General features: G+C 38.1%; 2 protein-coding genes across 2 annotated transcripts in view; one reads left to right on the top strand and one right to left on the bottom strand.

Annotated features, from left to right (window-relative positions):
• Positions 1-14,145, top strand: part of BRAF (B-Raf proto-oncogene, serine/threonine kinase) — a 201,681-nt gene extending 187,536 nt beyond the window's left edge. Inside the window, exon 19 of the mRNA XM_025378794.1 lies at positions 6,974-14,145. Coding sequence (XP_025234579.1) covers positions 6,974-6,996 — 23 coding nt within the window. The 3' untranslated portion in view covers positions 6,997-14,145. The remainder of the gene's footprint in view (positions 1-6,973) is intronic.
• The window catches only part of NDUFB2 (NADH:ubiquinone oxidoreductase subunit B2), a 20,203-nt gene continuing 14,394 nt past the window's right edge, over positions 9,557-15,365 (bottom strand). Inside the window, exon 5 of the mRNA XM_025378796.1 lies at positions 9,557-11,939. The gene's annotated coding sequence lies outside the window, so the exon portion shown is untranslated. The remainder of the gene's footprint in view (positions 11,940-15,365) is intronic.

The raw sequence follows: 15,365 nt of genomic DNA, 5'->3' as shown, positions 1-15,365 counted from the left end.
ACATTAAGGATGTCTTGCTCACGTAGAAGTCAAATTTCATTGCAAATGCATTGCTCCCTTCATACCCAATCCCTCCCCTACAAAAAATCTTCACAGAATTCCGTGAGAACTTTTAGGTGTGTTTTTCTTTGAGATACCTATCTGGTTGCCAAACACCAGGTAATAGATTTTTTAAGTTGTTATTAGATTATTCTTACCTCTCATGATGCGTATTTTAGCAATCACTTTATCATTGTGTCTCATGTTCTGTCCTCCTTATATTCTTTGCCCAGCAAGATTCTACTTATGATGAATGAATGCTCTTCTCCTTTTTGCATTCCATGGTATGAAGTATTTGTTAGGGTTCTTTAATACTTATAGATTGTTGTGTAGAAAATGACTGTAATGTGGTGGTCAGTGTATTCTTACTGTGATTCAGAGGGAATCCTTTGTAGAAAGCAACAGCACGTGGTCCTGTCAAAGATTTGGCCATCTCTACTTACTGTCAGCCTCTTAACTATATCTTCACTTACTCAATTTGGTTTTGTCATGATTTTTAAATGTAGTTCAAGGTCCTTCCAGTAAACAGACATCTGTATGAATGCCTCCTTGAAGTCAATAAAGAAGTAAATTGAGAAGACTTTAAATTAATGATACTTTAGTTTTTAAGTGCCCATAAATAAATTTTTGAAACATTTTCTTTGTTTGAATAGTTAGATGTCATCCAGGAAACCACTGAATAATAATTATAGCAAACCTTTAGCCCCTCATTTGGGTAGCTTAAGATAAGTAATGCCATTATGATTTCAGAATTGATTCATGACTTTAGTTAAGAAAATGAAAAGAAACATTTCTCATATTTTAAAAAAATGATACTAAGGAATAAAGAAATGTAACTATTGGAAAATATCCAAGTATCTGATTTTTAAATCCTCCAGTGGCACTAAAAATATGATTATTAGTAATTGTAAGATAGGGTTTTATTCATTCACAAATAGAAGACTACAAGCATGTAACTAACCAAGTGTTTATAAAATTGACTTTATGGAATACTCCAAAGGTTTGGCCATTTTGAGGCACAAGGTCAAGGGATCTCTTTATTGATAGAGCTCCTTCTAGAATTTCCCAGCATACCTGCCTCACTGTTCTTCCTTTCATTCTTCACTCTCTTTTTCTTCTCGGTGCCATCCTGCCTAGGCTCCCATCGTCTGCATCTGATGCCTTTCCTTTCTTTCTTTACTGGTCTCCTTTGCAATGGGGCATGGCTAAGCTCTGTAGAACCACTCAGAAACTCATTGTTCCATTCTGTAGCCAGTAAAACATGCCTCCAAAGTAACACAGAGTAATTCTACTCTGTCTTTTAAATTAGGTCCACCAGAAATGTTAGTGAAAGGACATTAAAAATGTGACAGGTGACATGTTTAGCTAATACAGATATGGAGAAATAGGAAGCAGTAGAATTAAATGTTTCCCTTTCAGGTTTAATTGTATTTGTTCTTGGGTTTTGTTTTATACTGAGTTTTAAATATATTCTCCAAATAAAAACATTATTTTTTCTAACCATATGTAGAGTTAATCTCTTTGACTAAGTAGTTGAAACAAAAGAACATTTGTTCTTTTGTGACTGCTTTTTTCCTAAAACCTGAGCCCTCATATTTTTTTTTAATTAAAGTTGATTTCCTTCTTCAGTAAGGAAACCTTTTTACAAAATTTGTTTTACCTTTTACAAGTTTTACTAATCAGTAATAGGGAAAAAGATTTGTCTTCTTGATTTTAAGTAGTTTCAGGATCACAGGATGTAATCAAATGCTTCCTGTGTAATCAAATGCTTCCTGTGAATAAATAAATTTATTTATTTTCAGGCATTATACTAGCCATTTAATCTTTTTTATTTATTTTCTTCCTGCCTCTTGGATGGCATATATTAGCCATTTAGATACTAAACTCTAATAGTTAAGCCAATAGTTAAAATTGTCCTCTCTAAAACATTGGCTATTTAATATACCAGCTTAAATGACCTTTCTCGCAAGTGAGTCACTCTTAGTTTAAGAACATTATGTGCCTTTTAAAAAAATACTATGAAATGGTGCTTCATGACAGAAACATTTTACCAGTTATAGTCTTATTTGACTGAAAATTTTTGAGCATTTCTGTAGAACTTTTTACTTTACTAAATATTTCATCTCTCCTGTGACTGTTTTCTCAAAGAATTTAAAAGACCCAATGTGTCTATGCCAGAATGTTTCCCATCCTTTTGAAACTGCCTGGGCCAGGCGTGGTGGCTCATGCTGCAATCCCAGCACTTTTGGAGGCCAAGGTGGGCAGATCGCATGAGCCCAGGAGTTTGAAACAGCCTGGACAACATGGCAAAACCCTATCTCTACAAAAAAATTTAAAAATTAGCCAAGCATAGTGGTGCACAACTGTAGCCCCAGCCACTTGGGAGGCTGACGTAGGAGGATCGCTTGAACTTGGGAGGCGGAGGCTGCTGTGAGCCTTCATCATGCCACTGCACTCCAGCCTAGGCAACAAAGCAAAACCCTGTCTCAAAAAAAGAAAAGAAAAAAAGAAACTGCTTGAAAGTCATGACAAAGAGTGTCAGGAGGGGATTTACTCTGGCTGCAGTTGACTTTCTCCTTAAATGTCAGTAGTGATTAATTTGGGTAAGAAGTAACCTGTTACATTTTTTATAACATACTTTAAGGAATTTATCAAATTCTGTGTATAATGCCCATTAAAATGTACTCCATTCTGGAATAAAGGGTAATGAGTAATATTTTTAAACTAGTTAATAAAGTCCTTAGCTTTCACATAAACCATGACATTTGAGGTGTCTAAAATCACAGGGTCTTTTTTTTTTTTTTCAGTCTTCCCAGTTGTTTTCTGCTGTATTCCTAAATAAAGTTAAATTGAAAATGCATGGCTGGTTGTGGTGCCTCACACCTGTAATCCCAGCACTTTGGGAGGCTGAGGCAGGTAGATCACTTGAGGCCAGTTCGAGACCAGCCTGGCCAACATGGTGAAACCCCATCTCTACTAAAAATACAAAAAGCTGGGCGCGGTGGTGTGCACCTGTAATCTAGCTGCTTGGGAGGCTAAAGCACAAGAATTGCTTGAACCCAGGAGGCAGAGGTTGCAGTGAGCCAACACTGCACCACTGCACTCCAGCCTGGGTAATAGAGCAAGACTCTCTCAAAAAAAGAAATTGAAAATGCAGCTTAAGTTATCCTCAGCCTGAAAGAAGGGGAAAGAAAATGCTTCAGTTTGGCCTCAAATTGATTTTTTTTATTAATTAATATACCAAGATTTTTTTAAGACACAGAGTATCGAAGTATTTCACTTCACATAACTTCACACAAGCAGAGTTGGCTCTTCAAATAAAATCGGGTAGGAAGTAGAATAGTAGAGATTTCCAGATCGGCAAGAAGGAATCATTAAGAAAAGATACTTTTTCTGAAAGCAGATTCATCACCTGTTACTGCCATGTTTTCCTTAAATTCTCCATGATTTTAGGGACATTTTAAGAGTCTTATTTTATTGATTCCTAAACTATGGATTCTTTTCTTTTTCTCCCCTCAATCCCAAGTGTGACTATAAAAAGGACTGCATTCTGTTGGAAGCACTAGACTTTCGATAGAGTGATAGTGTTTACTTTGTTCTTTGTGCGATTGTTTGGTTTTAATTTTTTTTTGGAGACAGAGTCTCACTCTGTCATTCAGTCTGGAGTGCAGTGGTGCAGTACCACCATGCCCTGGTAATTTTTGTTTTTGTTTTTGAGACAGAGTCTCATTCTATTGCCCAGATTGGAGTGCAGTGGTGTGATCTCAGCTAACTGCAGCCTCTGCCTCCCGGGTTCAAGTGATTCTCCTGCCTCAGCCTCCTGAGTAGCTGGAATTACAGGTATGTGGCACCACACCTGACTAATTTTTTTTTTTTTTTTTTCCAGTAGAAACAGAGTTTCACCATGTTGGCCAGGCTGGTCTTGAACTCCTGACCTCAGGTGATCCACCCACCTCGGCCTCCCAAAGTGCTGAGATTACAGGCATGAGCCACCTTGCCGGCCTGGTTTTTATTTTTAAGACTAATATTTAAGTTTGTGGAGCATGACACTTCAACAAAATGAAATTTCTAATTATTATAATGAATAGGAAACATTATCTGAAGTTGTGTGTGTGTGTGTGTGTGTGTGTGTGTGTTTTGTTTTGTTTTCGAGACAGGGTTTTGTTACTCAGGCTGGAGTGCAGTGGTACAATCCTGGCTCACTGCAGCCTCAACCTGCTGGTCTCAAGTGATCCTGCCACTTCAGCCTCCTAGGTAGCTGGGACTACATGCATTTGCCACCACATCCAACTAATTTTTTTTTTTAATTTTTATTTATTTATTTATTTATTTATTTATTTTTTTGTAGAGACAGGGTCTCACTATGTTGCCCTACCTGGTCTCAAAGTCCTGGGCTCAAGCAGTCCTCCTGCCTTGGCCTCCTGAAGTGCTGGGATTACAGGCGTGAACCACCATGCCCAACCTTAGCTGAAGATTTTTTAAGTATTTTTTAATGTGGTATATTAAGATTTGGCTTAGATATTATCATTTTCTGATTTTTTTTAATAGATTAATTCTAGGCATTTTTATAAAGATTTCTTTTCTGTAAATCTTATGTTTACATTGACCTTAATGAGATTTGGATTCGGCTAGATACATGATTACTCATAAGAATGTTGCAAGTCACTTTAAAGGAACATTAAAACACTAAAAATAGCAGCCTTAAAATTATAAGTACTCAAACTGTAAGCAACAATAGTAAGAATGTTTATATATTTCTGGAGTGTGTTACCATAATAGCCTCCTATGATTATACTCCAAATGTTTTACTCTAAGGTCTTCGTAATTTAATTTAGCCTTTAAAAAAAAAAAAAAAAATCAGTGCCAGATTCCCCAAACCTTTTAACTTTAAATATGAGGCAATAATTCTTCTACCCTTTTTTGATCTTTGGACTCACAATATCTTAGTTAATTGCTTGTTAAAAGGAATCCATGCATAGAAAGAGGTAGTATGACTATCTACAGTTCATTAGTAGTGGTATTCAGATTGGGAAACAAAGTGTTAATTGTTGAAAGTTGTTTAGGGACTGCTGGGTCTTGGAGTCAGCACCTGGGTTTGCATTCCATCTCTGCAATTTTTTGCATATGATCTCAGGCAAGTTACTTGACCACTCTAAACCCTGGCTTCCTCATCTATATAATATAGATAATAGCATCCGCCTCACAGTGTTATTATGAGGATTGGATGCAGATGTGTACAAAGTGTTCAGTGAGGCATCAGGCACTCAGTCAGTCACTAGTACCATCAGCTTACAAAGCTGAGGATTCAGTCATCCAGTCTTTAGCAATCTGTTGTTTGTTGGGATGTGCCAACGTTATCTAGCAACCAGTTGGAATCTGATAGCAATCAGAAATTAGACAGGTTATTCCTGGATTACTTAAACGGTATATTCATGTAAGTGATTGCTTGGATCCTCACCAGAAGCTGCTATTGAAAAATAGTGGTATGGCTGGCCAGGCGCGGTGGCTCACCCTTGTAATCCCAGCACTGTGGGAGGCCGAGGCAGGCGGATCACGAGGTCGGGAGATCGAGACCATCCTGGCTAACACGGTGAAACCCCGTCTGTACTAAAAATACAAAAAAAATTAGCCGGGCGTGGTGGCGGGCACCTGTAGTCCCAGCTGCTGGGGAAGCTGAGGCAGGAGAATGGCGTGAACCCGGGAGGCGGAGCTTGCAGTGAGCCGAGATCACACCACTGCACTCCAGCCTGGGAGACAGAGTGAGACTCCGTCTAAAAAAAAAAAAAAAAGAAAAAGAAAAATAGTGGTATGGCTGACTGAATTTTGATAATTGTCAGTTATTAACTCATCCCCAGAAATTATCTATAGTATGTATAACAGGAACTGGCCTTTAGTTACAAGTAGAAACTGTGGACAAAATGGTCGATGAAAAATAATGGCGGCCGGGTGCAGTAACTCACACCTGTAATCCCAACACTTAGGGAGGCCAAGGCAGGCAGATTACCTGGAGTTTGAGACCCAGTCAGGAGTTTGAGACCCAGCCTGGCCAACATGGTGAAACCCCATCTCTACTAAAAATACAAAAATTAGCCAGGCCTGGTGGCGGGTGCCTATAATCCCAGCTACTTGGGAGGCTGAGGCAGGAGAATCACTTGAACCCAGGAGGCAAAGGTTGCAGTGAGCCGAGATCGCACCATTGCACTCCAGCCTGGGCAACAAAAGCAAAACTCCATCTCAAAAAAAAAAAAAAGAAAAGAAAAAAGAAAAATAATGGCATGAAGCCCCCAAATTGATTAAGCTATAGGAGCATGATATCACAAGGGTACTTTGTGGTTTAAAGAATCCCTTATGCTGATAATTATGTTCGGTGACATGTGCCTATATTTAATTTTTTGTTAGTTTGAAGGTGAAATTAAATAGAAAATAGGAGGTCTGGATTTTCTCTCTCTGTCAAACGTTTGATGTGAACAAATCATTTGACCTCTTAATTGTATCTTTCGCAAAATGAGGATAACTACTGCCTCTCTTTTCCTAATAGTGGCATTATAATAATATGATAGGTGAAAATGAGTTGATAATTCAGGGGTGGAAGTATTCTACAAATTAACATTACTACTTTACATTCAGTTTCTGAGAAATTTTGTTCATTGGAACTGCTTTCAGCTTGATCAGAACCATGATACATAAAACCCAACTGGGAAGCTCTCTGCAGACTTGCTGTTTAATTGATATAGCTGAACCATGTTCTTCATACTATATATGTTGTGTTCTTCCATGGGTTTCAGCCATTTTAGCTTTTAAATTGGCAATGCTGTTGCTAGACTTGAAATATATAACTAGTCACTTTTCAATGAAGCTCAAATGAGGCTTTTTCTGTGTCTCTAGGTTATTTGAGATGACTTTTTTAAAATTAGCTCTTGTCCTCCCTCTACAGGAGAATTTGCAGCCTTCAAGTAGCCACCATCATGGCAGCATCTGCTCTTATTTCTTAAGTCTTGTGTTCGTACAATTTGTTAACATCAAAACACAGTTCTGTTCCTCAAATCTTTTTTTAAAGATACAAAATTTCCAATGCATAAGCTGATGTGGAACAGAATGGAATTTCCCATCCAACAAAAGAGGAAAGAATGTTTTAGGAACCAGAATTCTCTGCTGCCAATGTTTCTTCAACAAAAATACCACGAGCATACAAGTCTGCCCAGTCCCGGGAAGAAAGAGGAGAGACCCTGAATTCTGACCTTTTGATGGTCAGGCATGATGGAAAGAAACTGCTGCTACAGCTTGGGAGATTTGCTATGGAAAGTCTGCCAGTCAACTTTGCCCTTCTAACCACCAGATCAATTTGTGGCTGATCATCTGATGGGGCAGTTTCAATCACCAAGCATCGTTCTCTTTCCTGTTCTGGAATTTTGTTGTGGAGTTCTTTCTCCTAGTGACCACCAGTTAATTTCTGAGGGATGGAACAAAAATGCAGCTTGCCCTTTCTGTGTGGTGTGTGTTCAGGCCTTGACAAATTTTATCAAAAGGAAACTATTTTATTTAAATGGAGGCTGAGCAGTGAGGAGTCGATGCTTTGGTATGGAGGAAAAGGGCATGCTGCATCTTCTTCCTGACCTCCAGGGTCTCTGGCCTTTTGTTTCCTTGCTCACTGAGGTGTCTGCCTAACCAAGCAGGCTAGATAGTGCTGGCACACATTGCCTTCTTTCTCATTGGGTCCAGCAATGAAGATAAGTGTTTGGGGATTTTTTTTTTTCCTCCACAATGTAGCAAATTCTCAGGAAATACCGTTTATATCTTCCTCCTATGCTCTTCCAGTTACCAACTACTTATGCGGCTACTTTGTCCAGGGCACAAAATGCCATGGCAGTATCTAACTGAAACCCCACAAAACTGCTTAATAACAGTTTTGAATGTGAGAAATTTAGATAATTTAAATATAAGGTACAGGTTTTAATTTCTGAGTTTCTTTTATATTTTTATTAAAAAGAAAATAATTTTCAGATTTAATTGAATTGGAAAAAAAATACTTCCCACCAGAATTATATATCCTGAAAATTGTATTTTTGTTATATAAACAACTTTTAAGAAAGATCATTATCCTTTTCTCTACCTAAATATAAGGAATCTTAGCATAATGACAAATATTTATAATTTTTCAATTAATGGTACTTGCTGGATCCACACTAACATCTTTGCTAATAATCTCATTGTTTCTTCCAACTGATTCCTAACACTACATCCCACATCTTCTTTCTAGTCTTTTATCTAGAATATGCAACAAAATAAAAATGGTGGCGTCTCCATTCATTCTCCTCCTTCCTTTTTTCCCAAGCCTGGTCTTCAAAAGGTTGGGCAGTTTGGCAGCTGAATTCCCAGACAGAGAATAGAGCAATTTTAGGGATATTAGGACTGAGGGAGGGTGTGGAAAACCTGTCATCGGTTGTTTTTATAGAAAGAGCTGGCATTCGTTAAGAACCTAAATCTTTATCTTTGCACAAAGGGAAAATATAACCTAGTTATAGCTTCCATTGGCCTTTATTAAAGGGTAATATCAATCACAGTCATAGCAAAGAAAGCGGATGTATTAATGGCAAATTAATGGAAAACTTCCCTTATCAGGAATCTAGACTCAGAATTTAGGAACGTAAATCAAATCAGATAGACCAGTCAAGCTATAGCCAAGGACTTGAAAGAAATTAAACAAGACCCAGAATAAATCAAGGAATTAGAAATTGTTATTTAAAATTTTCAGATTGTAACTCCAGGCCCTGCTCTCTGTATTTCAGCCTACTAAAAGCTCACTACCATTAGATTTTTGCTAACATACATGTATTCAGAAGAAAACCTATTGAAATGTTCATTGTCTTGTAAAAGATTGTCCTAGTAAAATGGAAAAGATCCTTAAGTTATTCATCAGTTTGAAAAGCAAATTGTTTTTAAGTTTTACATCAACAGGGCAGTGTCTTACAAAATTCAGAAATTGCAAAGGTGAAAATAATTCACGCTGATTTGAAGAACATCTTCTGTGCATAATAACTGCCTCTCTTGAAAAGCATTAGCTATTTTTTTCTTTTTAAATATATCTCTAGATGCTTTTAAATGTGGCTGTGTTCCCTTTACCAAGATTGGCTTCAAGTTTCTGCAAGTAGAGAGACCTGGGCTTGAACAAGAGGATGTGTTTCATGTCCTGCCAAGGAGGCAGAACGTGTGCAGCCTGGATCCAGGACTGCCTCCGCGGGACAGGGGCAGTACCATTAGGGAGGAAGCTTAGCATTTCAGTTTCCTAAACAACATTCAGGGTGATACACTTTTTCTTCCCTTGCATTTTAGAATAGGCTGGTATCTCATTTGAACAGGGGAGCAGACTTGATCTCAAATGAAGCTGTGCCCAGGAGCCAGGCTCAGTATATTGAGATTTTTATAGAGACCTTTAAAAATAAAATATTTAAACCTCTCTTTTCTTCCTTTTTCTACAAAATAGGTTTTGTCTCTAGTTTACAAATGACATGAAAATAGGTTTTATTTGTGTTTTAACTGCTTTATTTTTTGATGCCTAGACAACAGATAGACTTACTGAGCTCCTAAAAATGAGGAAGAAGTCCTTATTTGTGAAAAGCACTTTATGAGTAATTGTATAGACAGTATGTGGCTGCATCACTGATCATCTTCTAAGGGTGTAACAGTCTGGTCTGTAAAGTGGCTGCAGTGCCTTCTGTAGTGTGTTTTATTTTGGGTAGGGAGAGGTAAAGCCTTCTGAAAAATTTGAGAGCAACTATAGAGGACTGTTTGTAACTGTGTAGTATTCCTGATGGACTTTTTTCATCGTTAGAGTCTAGGACCTAGACTTTTGCCACTGAAATAATACTGACCAAAAAAAGTAGTTTATAAAAGGGATTTGTGAATAGAAAATTCAATGTGATCGTTTGTTGTTAATGTGCACCTTAAAAGAAGATTGTGTCTAGCTGTCACATTCTGGTTCCTGAATATCCCACCCCTGACTGTATTTGAGATCTAGTAGGGCATACTGGGGCATTCTAGAAGATAAAATCCCATACAAATGATATGTGCTATATTTATGTTGGTGATGGAGAAGAAAGAGCAGTATATAAAGAAATAATCCAAGACTGCAGCACTGTCAACCTGAAACTTTGTAAATATTTCCTAGCTTCTGGTTTGGTGCAGTGACAGCACTTTCATCACAGGATGTTACCTTGTATTCATCAGGCAGAGTGCGAGCTGCCGCACACCCTTCTCAGATCTCACCTGTCCCCACTGTACATCCACCTGCCAGCCGCTTGCAAACCTCATCTCTAGCTTTAGTTTGAAACCACATTGCAGGGTTCAGGTGACCTCTTCAAAAACTACCTCCTCAGAATGAGGTAATGAATAGTTATTTATTTTAAAATATGAAAAGTCAGGAGCTGTAGAACATGACGATGATTTAAGATTTTAACTTTTTTGTGTACTTGTATTTGAGCATTCTCATTTTGTCCTAAAGGGCATTATACATTTAAGCAGTAATACTGTAAAAAAAAATGTGTTGCTCAGAATATCTGAATGTTGTTGAAAGTGGTGCCAGAACCAGTTTAGGGGTACGTTTCAGAATCTTAACCTTGAGTCAGTTGCATGAAATTAAATAGCTGTGGTATCACTTCACTAACAGTGATGTAATTTTAATTTTCAGTAGGCTTGGCAAGACAGTACGTCCTCATAATGAGCTTGCTGCAGCTTTGTCACATGCACAGGCATTCATAGAGACTGCCCAGCTGAGAGGGTAGAACGTTACTCTTTTTGCAAGATTCTCTTCTTTGTCCAAGTTGGCATTGTTAGTGCTAGAATACCAGCACCTTGAGACTAGCTGATTCCAACCATTAGGCTATAAACACCATAGCCAGAGATGGCAGGTTTACTGTGAGTATGAAGAGCAAATAGCTTACAGGTCATGTGTTGAAATGGTATAGGTGAGGCTCTAGAAAAATACCTTGACAATTTGCCAAATGATCTTACTGTGCCTTCATGATGCAATAAAAAAGCTAAAATTTTAGCAGAAATCAGTGATTTGTGAAGAGAGCAGCCACTCTGGTTTAACTCAGCTGTGTTAATAATTTTTAGAGTGCAATTTAGACTGCACCGGTAAATGCACTAAAGAGTTTATAGCCAAAATCACATTTAACAATGAGAAAACACACAGGTAAATTTTCAGTGAACAAAATTATTTTTTTAAAGCACATAATCCCTAGTATAGTCAGATGTATTTATCACATAGAGCAACTAGGTTGAAAATATAGTTCAGTGACATTTCTAGAGAAACTTTTTCTACTCCCATAGGCTCTTCAAAGCATGGAACTTTTATACAACAGAAATGTTGACAGAAATTTCAAGAAATTGCTGTAGTTTAGGGTTGAAGTACTGTATGATGGGCAGCAATCCTGTATTAACTTAGAAGGGGAAATTGAAATACAGGACCGAATTTGGTTTTATCAGTTTCCAGAGTACTGCTGCCAACCTAGACACTGATTTTTCAGAGTTTGAAATGTAAATTTCTTCCCAGGACTTGCTTGCACATGAAGCTGGACTGCGTTAGTCATCCTGTCCCAAAGTGCTGTCGGGGCCAGGGTGGAAGTCTCGAGGAGTCCTTTATGACCTGGCCGTTGGATGTAAAAGAAAACATATTCCATGGTGTGGTTCTTGTATCTTGTTTCATTCCTCACCATTGAAAGAGGAAGTCCATGTATTGTCTCCAGCGCATCCCTGAAATGTTGTACTGGGATGGATTACTGATGCCCATTGGTAGATGAACCCCAGAGGAGGGTTGTAGCATGTCTGCCCCAGGCAATGATTTGTGGCTTGGCCAGAGGAGAGCGAAGTCACCAGTGTATCTGTGGTCCATGTTGCTAGCTCTGGTAAAATTAAAAATATTGGTAAGATGTTTGTTTTATTAGTACACTAGACAGTAAGCTCTGTTTTGTTGTTTTCAAATAACCTATTTTCACTTTTGTTTAGGCAAAGACATTTAAATTGAAATTCAATTCTAATTTTTGTTAATTGTGGAAAGGGTAATTAACAGTTCCTATCAGGTATATTTAAGGTAGAAAAGGACAGAAACCCAACACCTAAAATCTTAAATTAAGGTAACAGTGCTTTTAAAAAAAAAAAAAAAAATGCATGGGGCAATTAGTCCCCAACTCAATGAGTGATTAAAGTACTTTTATCTAACATCCACAACTTCAACTGTTAGGTTTTATGAATTACTAAATCAGCTTTATTAAAATGTTAACATTTATGTAGCTGTTTTGAATAATTACAGTGACTTGACCAGTTGTATATGAGGACACAGCCAATGTAAGCCAGTGTATCCATTTTTTAGAGGTGCATTTTTAAAAAAATTCTGTAGATGGAAGTGCTCTGAAAACAACTAAAATACGTTTATTCATGTTAGTATCAAAAAATGTTTTGTACAAACCGTCTGCTTCTCCCGGCCGGCCGAGTTCATTCTCCAGCATCATGACTGCTGGTTCTCACGTACAGCACAGATGCGGGAGAGTTGGCAGAAAATTTATGAAGAGATGCCACAAAGGAAGGGTCTGTTTACAGGGGTGGGATTGGGGGTTTTGATGAAGTTGCTTAGTCCTGGTTTTGTTTTGAAAATTACTGCGTTGCATTTTTGTGTTAAGTTTTTGAACCCACGTGTGTTTTGGTGGAGTATGAGTTGGAAGTAAACAACAAAGCTCACAGAGTAGGCACAGATGTAGAGAACAGAGACCAAAATGGAGTGAGGTGGCAGTAAATCTAGTATAGGGAAAAATTAATGTGAGGGTGGGAAATAAACTGTAATTACCTGAAATCAAATGTAAGAGTGCAATAAGTATGCTTTTTATTCTAAGCTGTGAACGGTTAAGAATCATTCCTTCCTAATACATTTGTGTATGTTCCATAGCTGATTAAAACCAGCTATATCAACATATAATGCCTTTTTATTCATGTTAATGACCAACATAAGTGGCTAGCCTTTATGTCTTATTTATCTTCATGTTATGTTAGTTTACATATAGGGGTGTGTGTGTCTGTGCTGTCCCCTTCTTCCGCCTTCGTTTTAAAGTACATCCATGGGTCCTCCGTGTTTCCTTTGGCCATGCCACATAGTATAGACTCAGTTTGGCCTTCATGGTATCGCCTGATTTTTGAGGACTGTATCACAGTGATATATATTTGTGGTAATCTCATTTGTTGGTTGTACATCTGATCCTTTCCTCAACACGGCAATTGCTGCTTTTCCTAAGATAGGATCATACAGCTGATCAGGGGATTGAATTTGATCATTCATCAACATGTGTCTCTCTGAATTTTATTCAGTAGTTGTGATTGCTCTTTGGTTTAGACCAAGAAAAAGGAAATCCCCCCTTTTCATGTGTTCCTTGGTTTGAGGACATGTCTCCTGTAAGGGAGAGGAAAGGGAGATGCTTCCTGTTTGAACTGCAGTGAATTCACGGTTCCTGTTTCACCACTCCAAACCTTATGGCAACTCACACACACACTCCTCTTTTCTGTTGCTGCCGAAGGTTCGGGTTTAGTCCACTTCAGTTCCACTCAAGCATTGAAAAGGTTCTCATGGAGTCTGGGGCGTGCCCAGTGAAAAAATGGGGACTTTTTAATTGTCCACAGACCTCTCTATACCTGCTTTGCAAAAATTACAATGGAGTAACTATTTTTAAAGCTTATTTTTCAATTCATAAAAAAAAAGACATTTATTTTCAGTCAAATGGATGATGTCTCCCTCTTTTCCCCTATTCTCAATGTTCGCTGGAATCTTTTAGTATTTTTTAATTCTCCCCATACCCACTTCCTGATCCTTTGGTTCTCTTTCCTGCTCAGGTCCCTTCATTTGTACTTCGGAGTTTTTCTCATGTAAATTTGTATAACAGAAAATATTGTTCAGTTTGGATAGAAAGCATGGAGAATAAAAAAAGATAGCTGAAATTCAGATTGAAGAAATTTATTTCTGTGTAAAGTTATTTAAAAACTCTGTATTATATAAAAGGCAAAAAAAGTTCTATGTACTTGATGTGAATATGCGAATCCTGCTATAATAAAGATTGACTGCATGGAGAAGTCTTCATCAAGACTATTTTTCTAACACGATTACATTCAGTAACAAAAGTAGTCAGCAGTGTTAACAGTTTTTCTAGACAATGGAGAGATGGAGAAATGTACGTTTTGTTTCATACATAGTGTTGGTTACTGTTTAGTGGGTAGAAGTTAAAGTAAGTTGTCAGGATTCATGCATGGTACTTTATAGATGCTATACAACTTGTAGTGGCAACAGTCTTGTCAGGTGTTGGTGATGACCCTTCAGTATTTCAGATGTTGTAACCTGATGTATCTTTAGTTCGAATGACTGCTCTCCTCCATGTGATTCAGTTGGAGTATGTGCTCTACTTTAGTAATGTTTAAAGTTTATCTGCAGAAACTCACCTTAGAATTGTATTTTTTCAAACTTTTGACACAGCTTACATTTTCCATAGCAACACAGCACATGCACGCTAACATTTACTTGAAACTATGCACTCACGTTTTCTACTTCATTTTTTTAATGCTGTTACCTCAGTGAGTTGATTATGTGCATTTGATTTCATGACCCTCCCCCAAATAAAATTCACTGAAGTCTGAAAAACACCTAGAGTATCTTCAGACAAAATATATCAAATTACTGGGCAAAGTTTCCAGAAAAGAAGTAAACAGTTTTAAAACTCACCTGTGGCCAGGCACGGTGGCTCACGCCTGTAATCCCAGCAATTTGGGAGGCCGAGAGGGGTGGATCACCTGAGGTCAGGAGTCAAGACTAGCCTGACCAACATGGTGAAATGCTGTCTCTAGTAAAAAAAAAATACAAAAAACTAGCGGGGTGAGGTGGCGGGCGCCTGTAGTCCCAGCTACTCGGGAGGCTGAGGCAGGAGAATGGTGTAAACCCAGAAGGCGGAGCTTGNAAAAAAAAAAAAAAAAAAAAAAAAAATATAAAAATTAGACCAGGCACGGTGGCTCATGCCTGTAATCCCAGCACTTTGGGAGGCTGAGGCGGGTGGATAACCTGAGGTCAGGAGTTCGAGACCAGCCTGACCAACATGGAGAAACCCCGTCTCTACTAAAAATACAGAATTATCCGGGCATGGTGGCGCATGCCTGTAATTCCAGCTACTCAGGAGGCTGAGGCAGGAGAATCACTTGAACCCGGGAGGCGGAGGTTGTGGTGAGCCAACCGAAATCATGCCATTGCACTCCAGCCTGGGCAACAAGAGCAAAACTCCATCTCAAAAAAAAAAAAAAAAAAA

The sequence above is a fragment of the Theropithecus gelada genome, chromosome 3 (assembly GCF_003255815.1).
Source record: "Theropithecus gelada isolate Dixy chromosome 3, Tgel_1.0, whole genome shotgun sequence".
NCBI lineage: Eukaryota > Metazoa > Chordata > Mammalia > Primates > Cercopithecidae > Theropithecus > Theropithecus gelada.
Note: the sequence above shows the minus strand (reverse complement) of the source record. Positions and strands in the feature narration are given on the sequence as shown.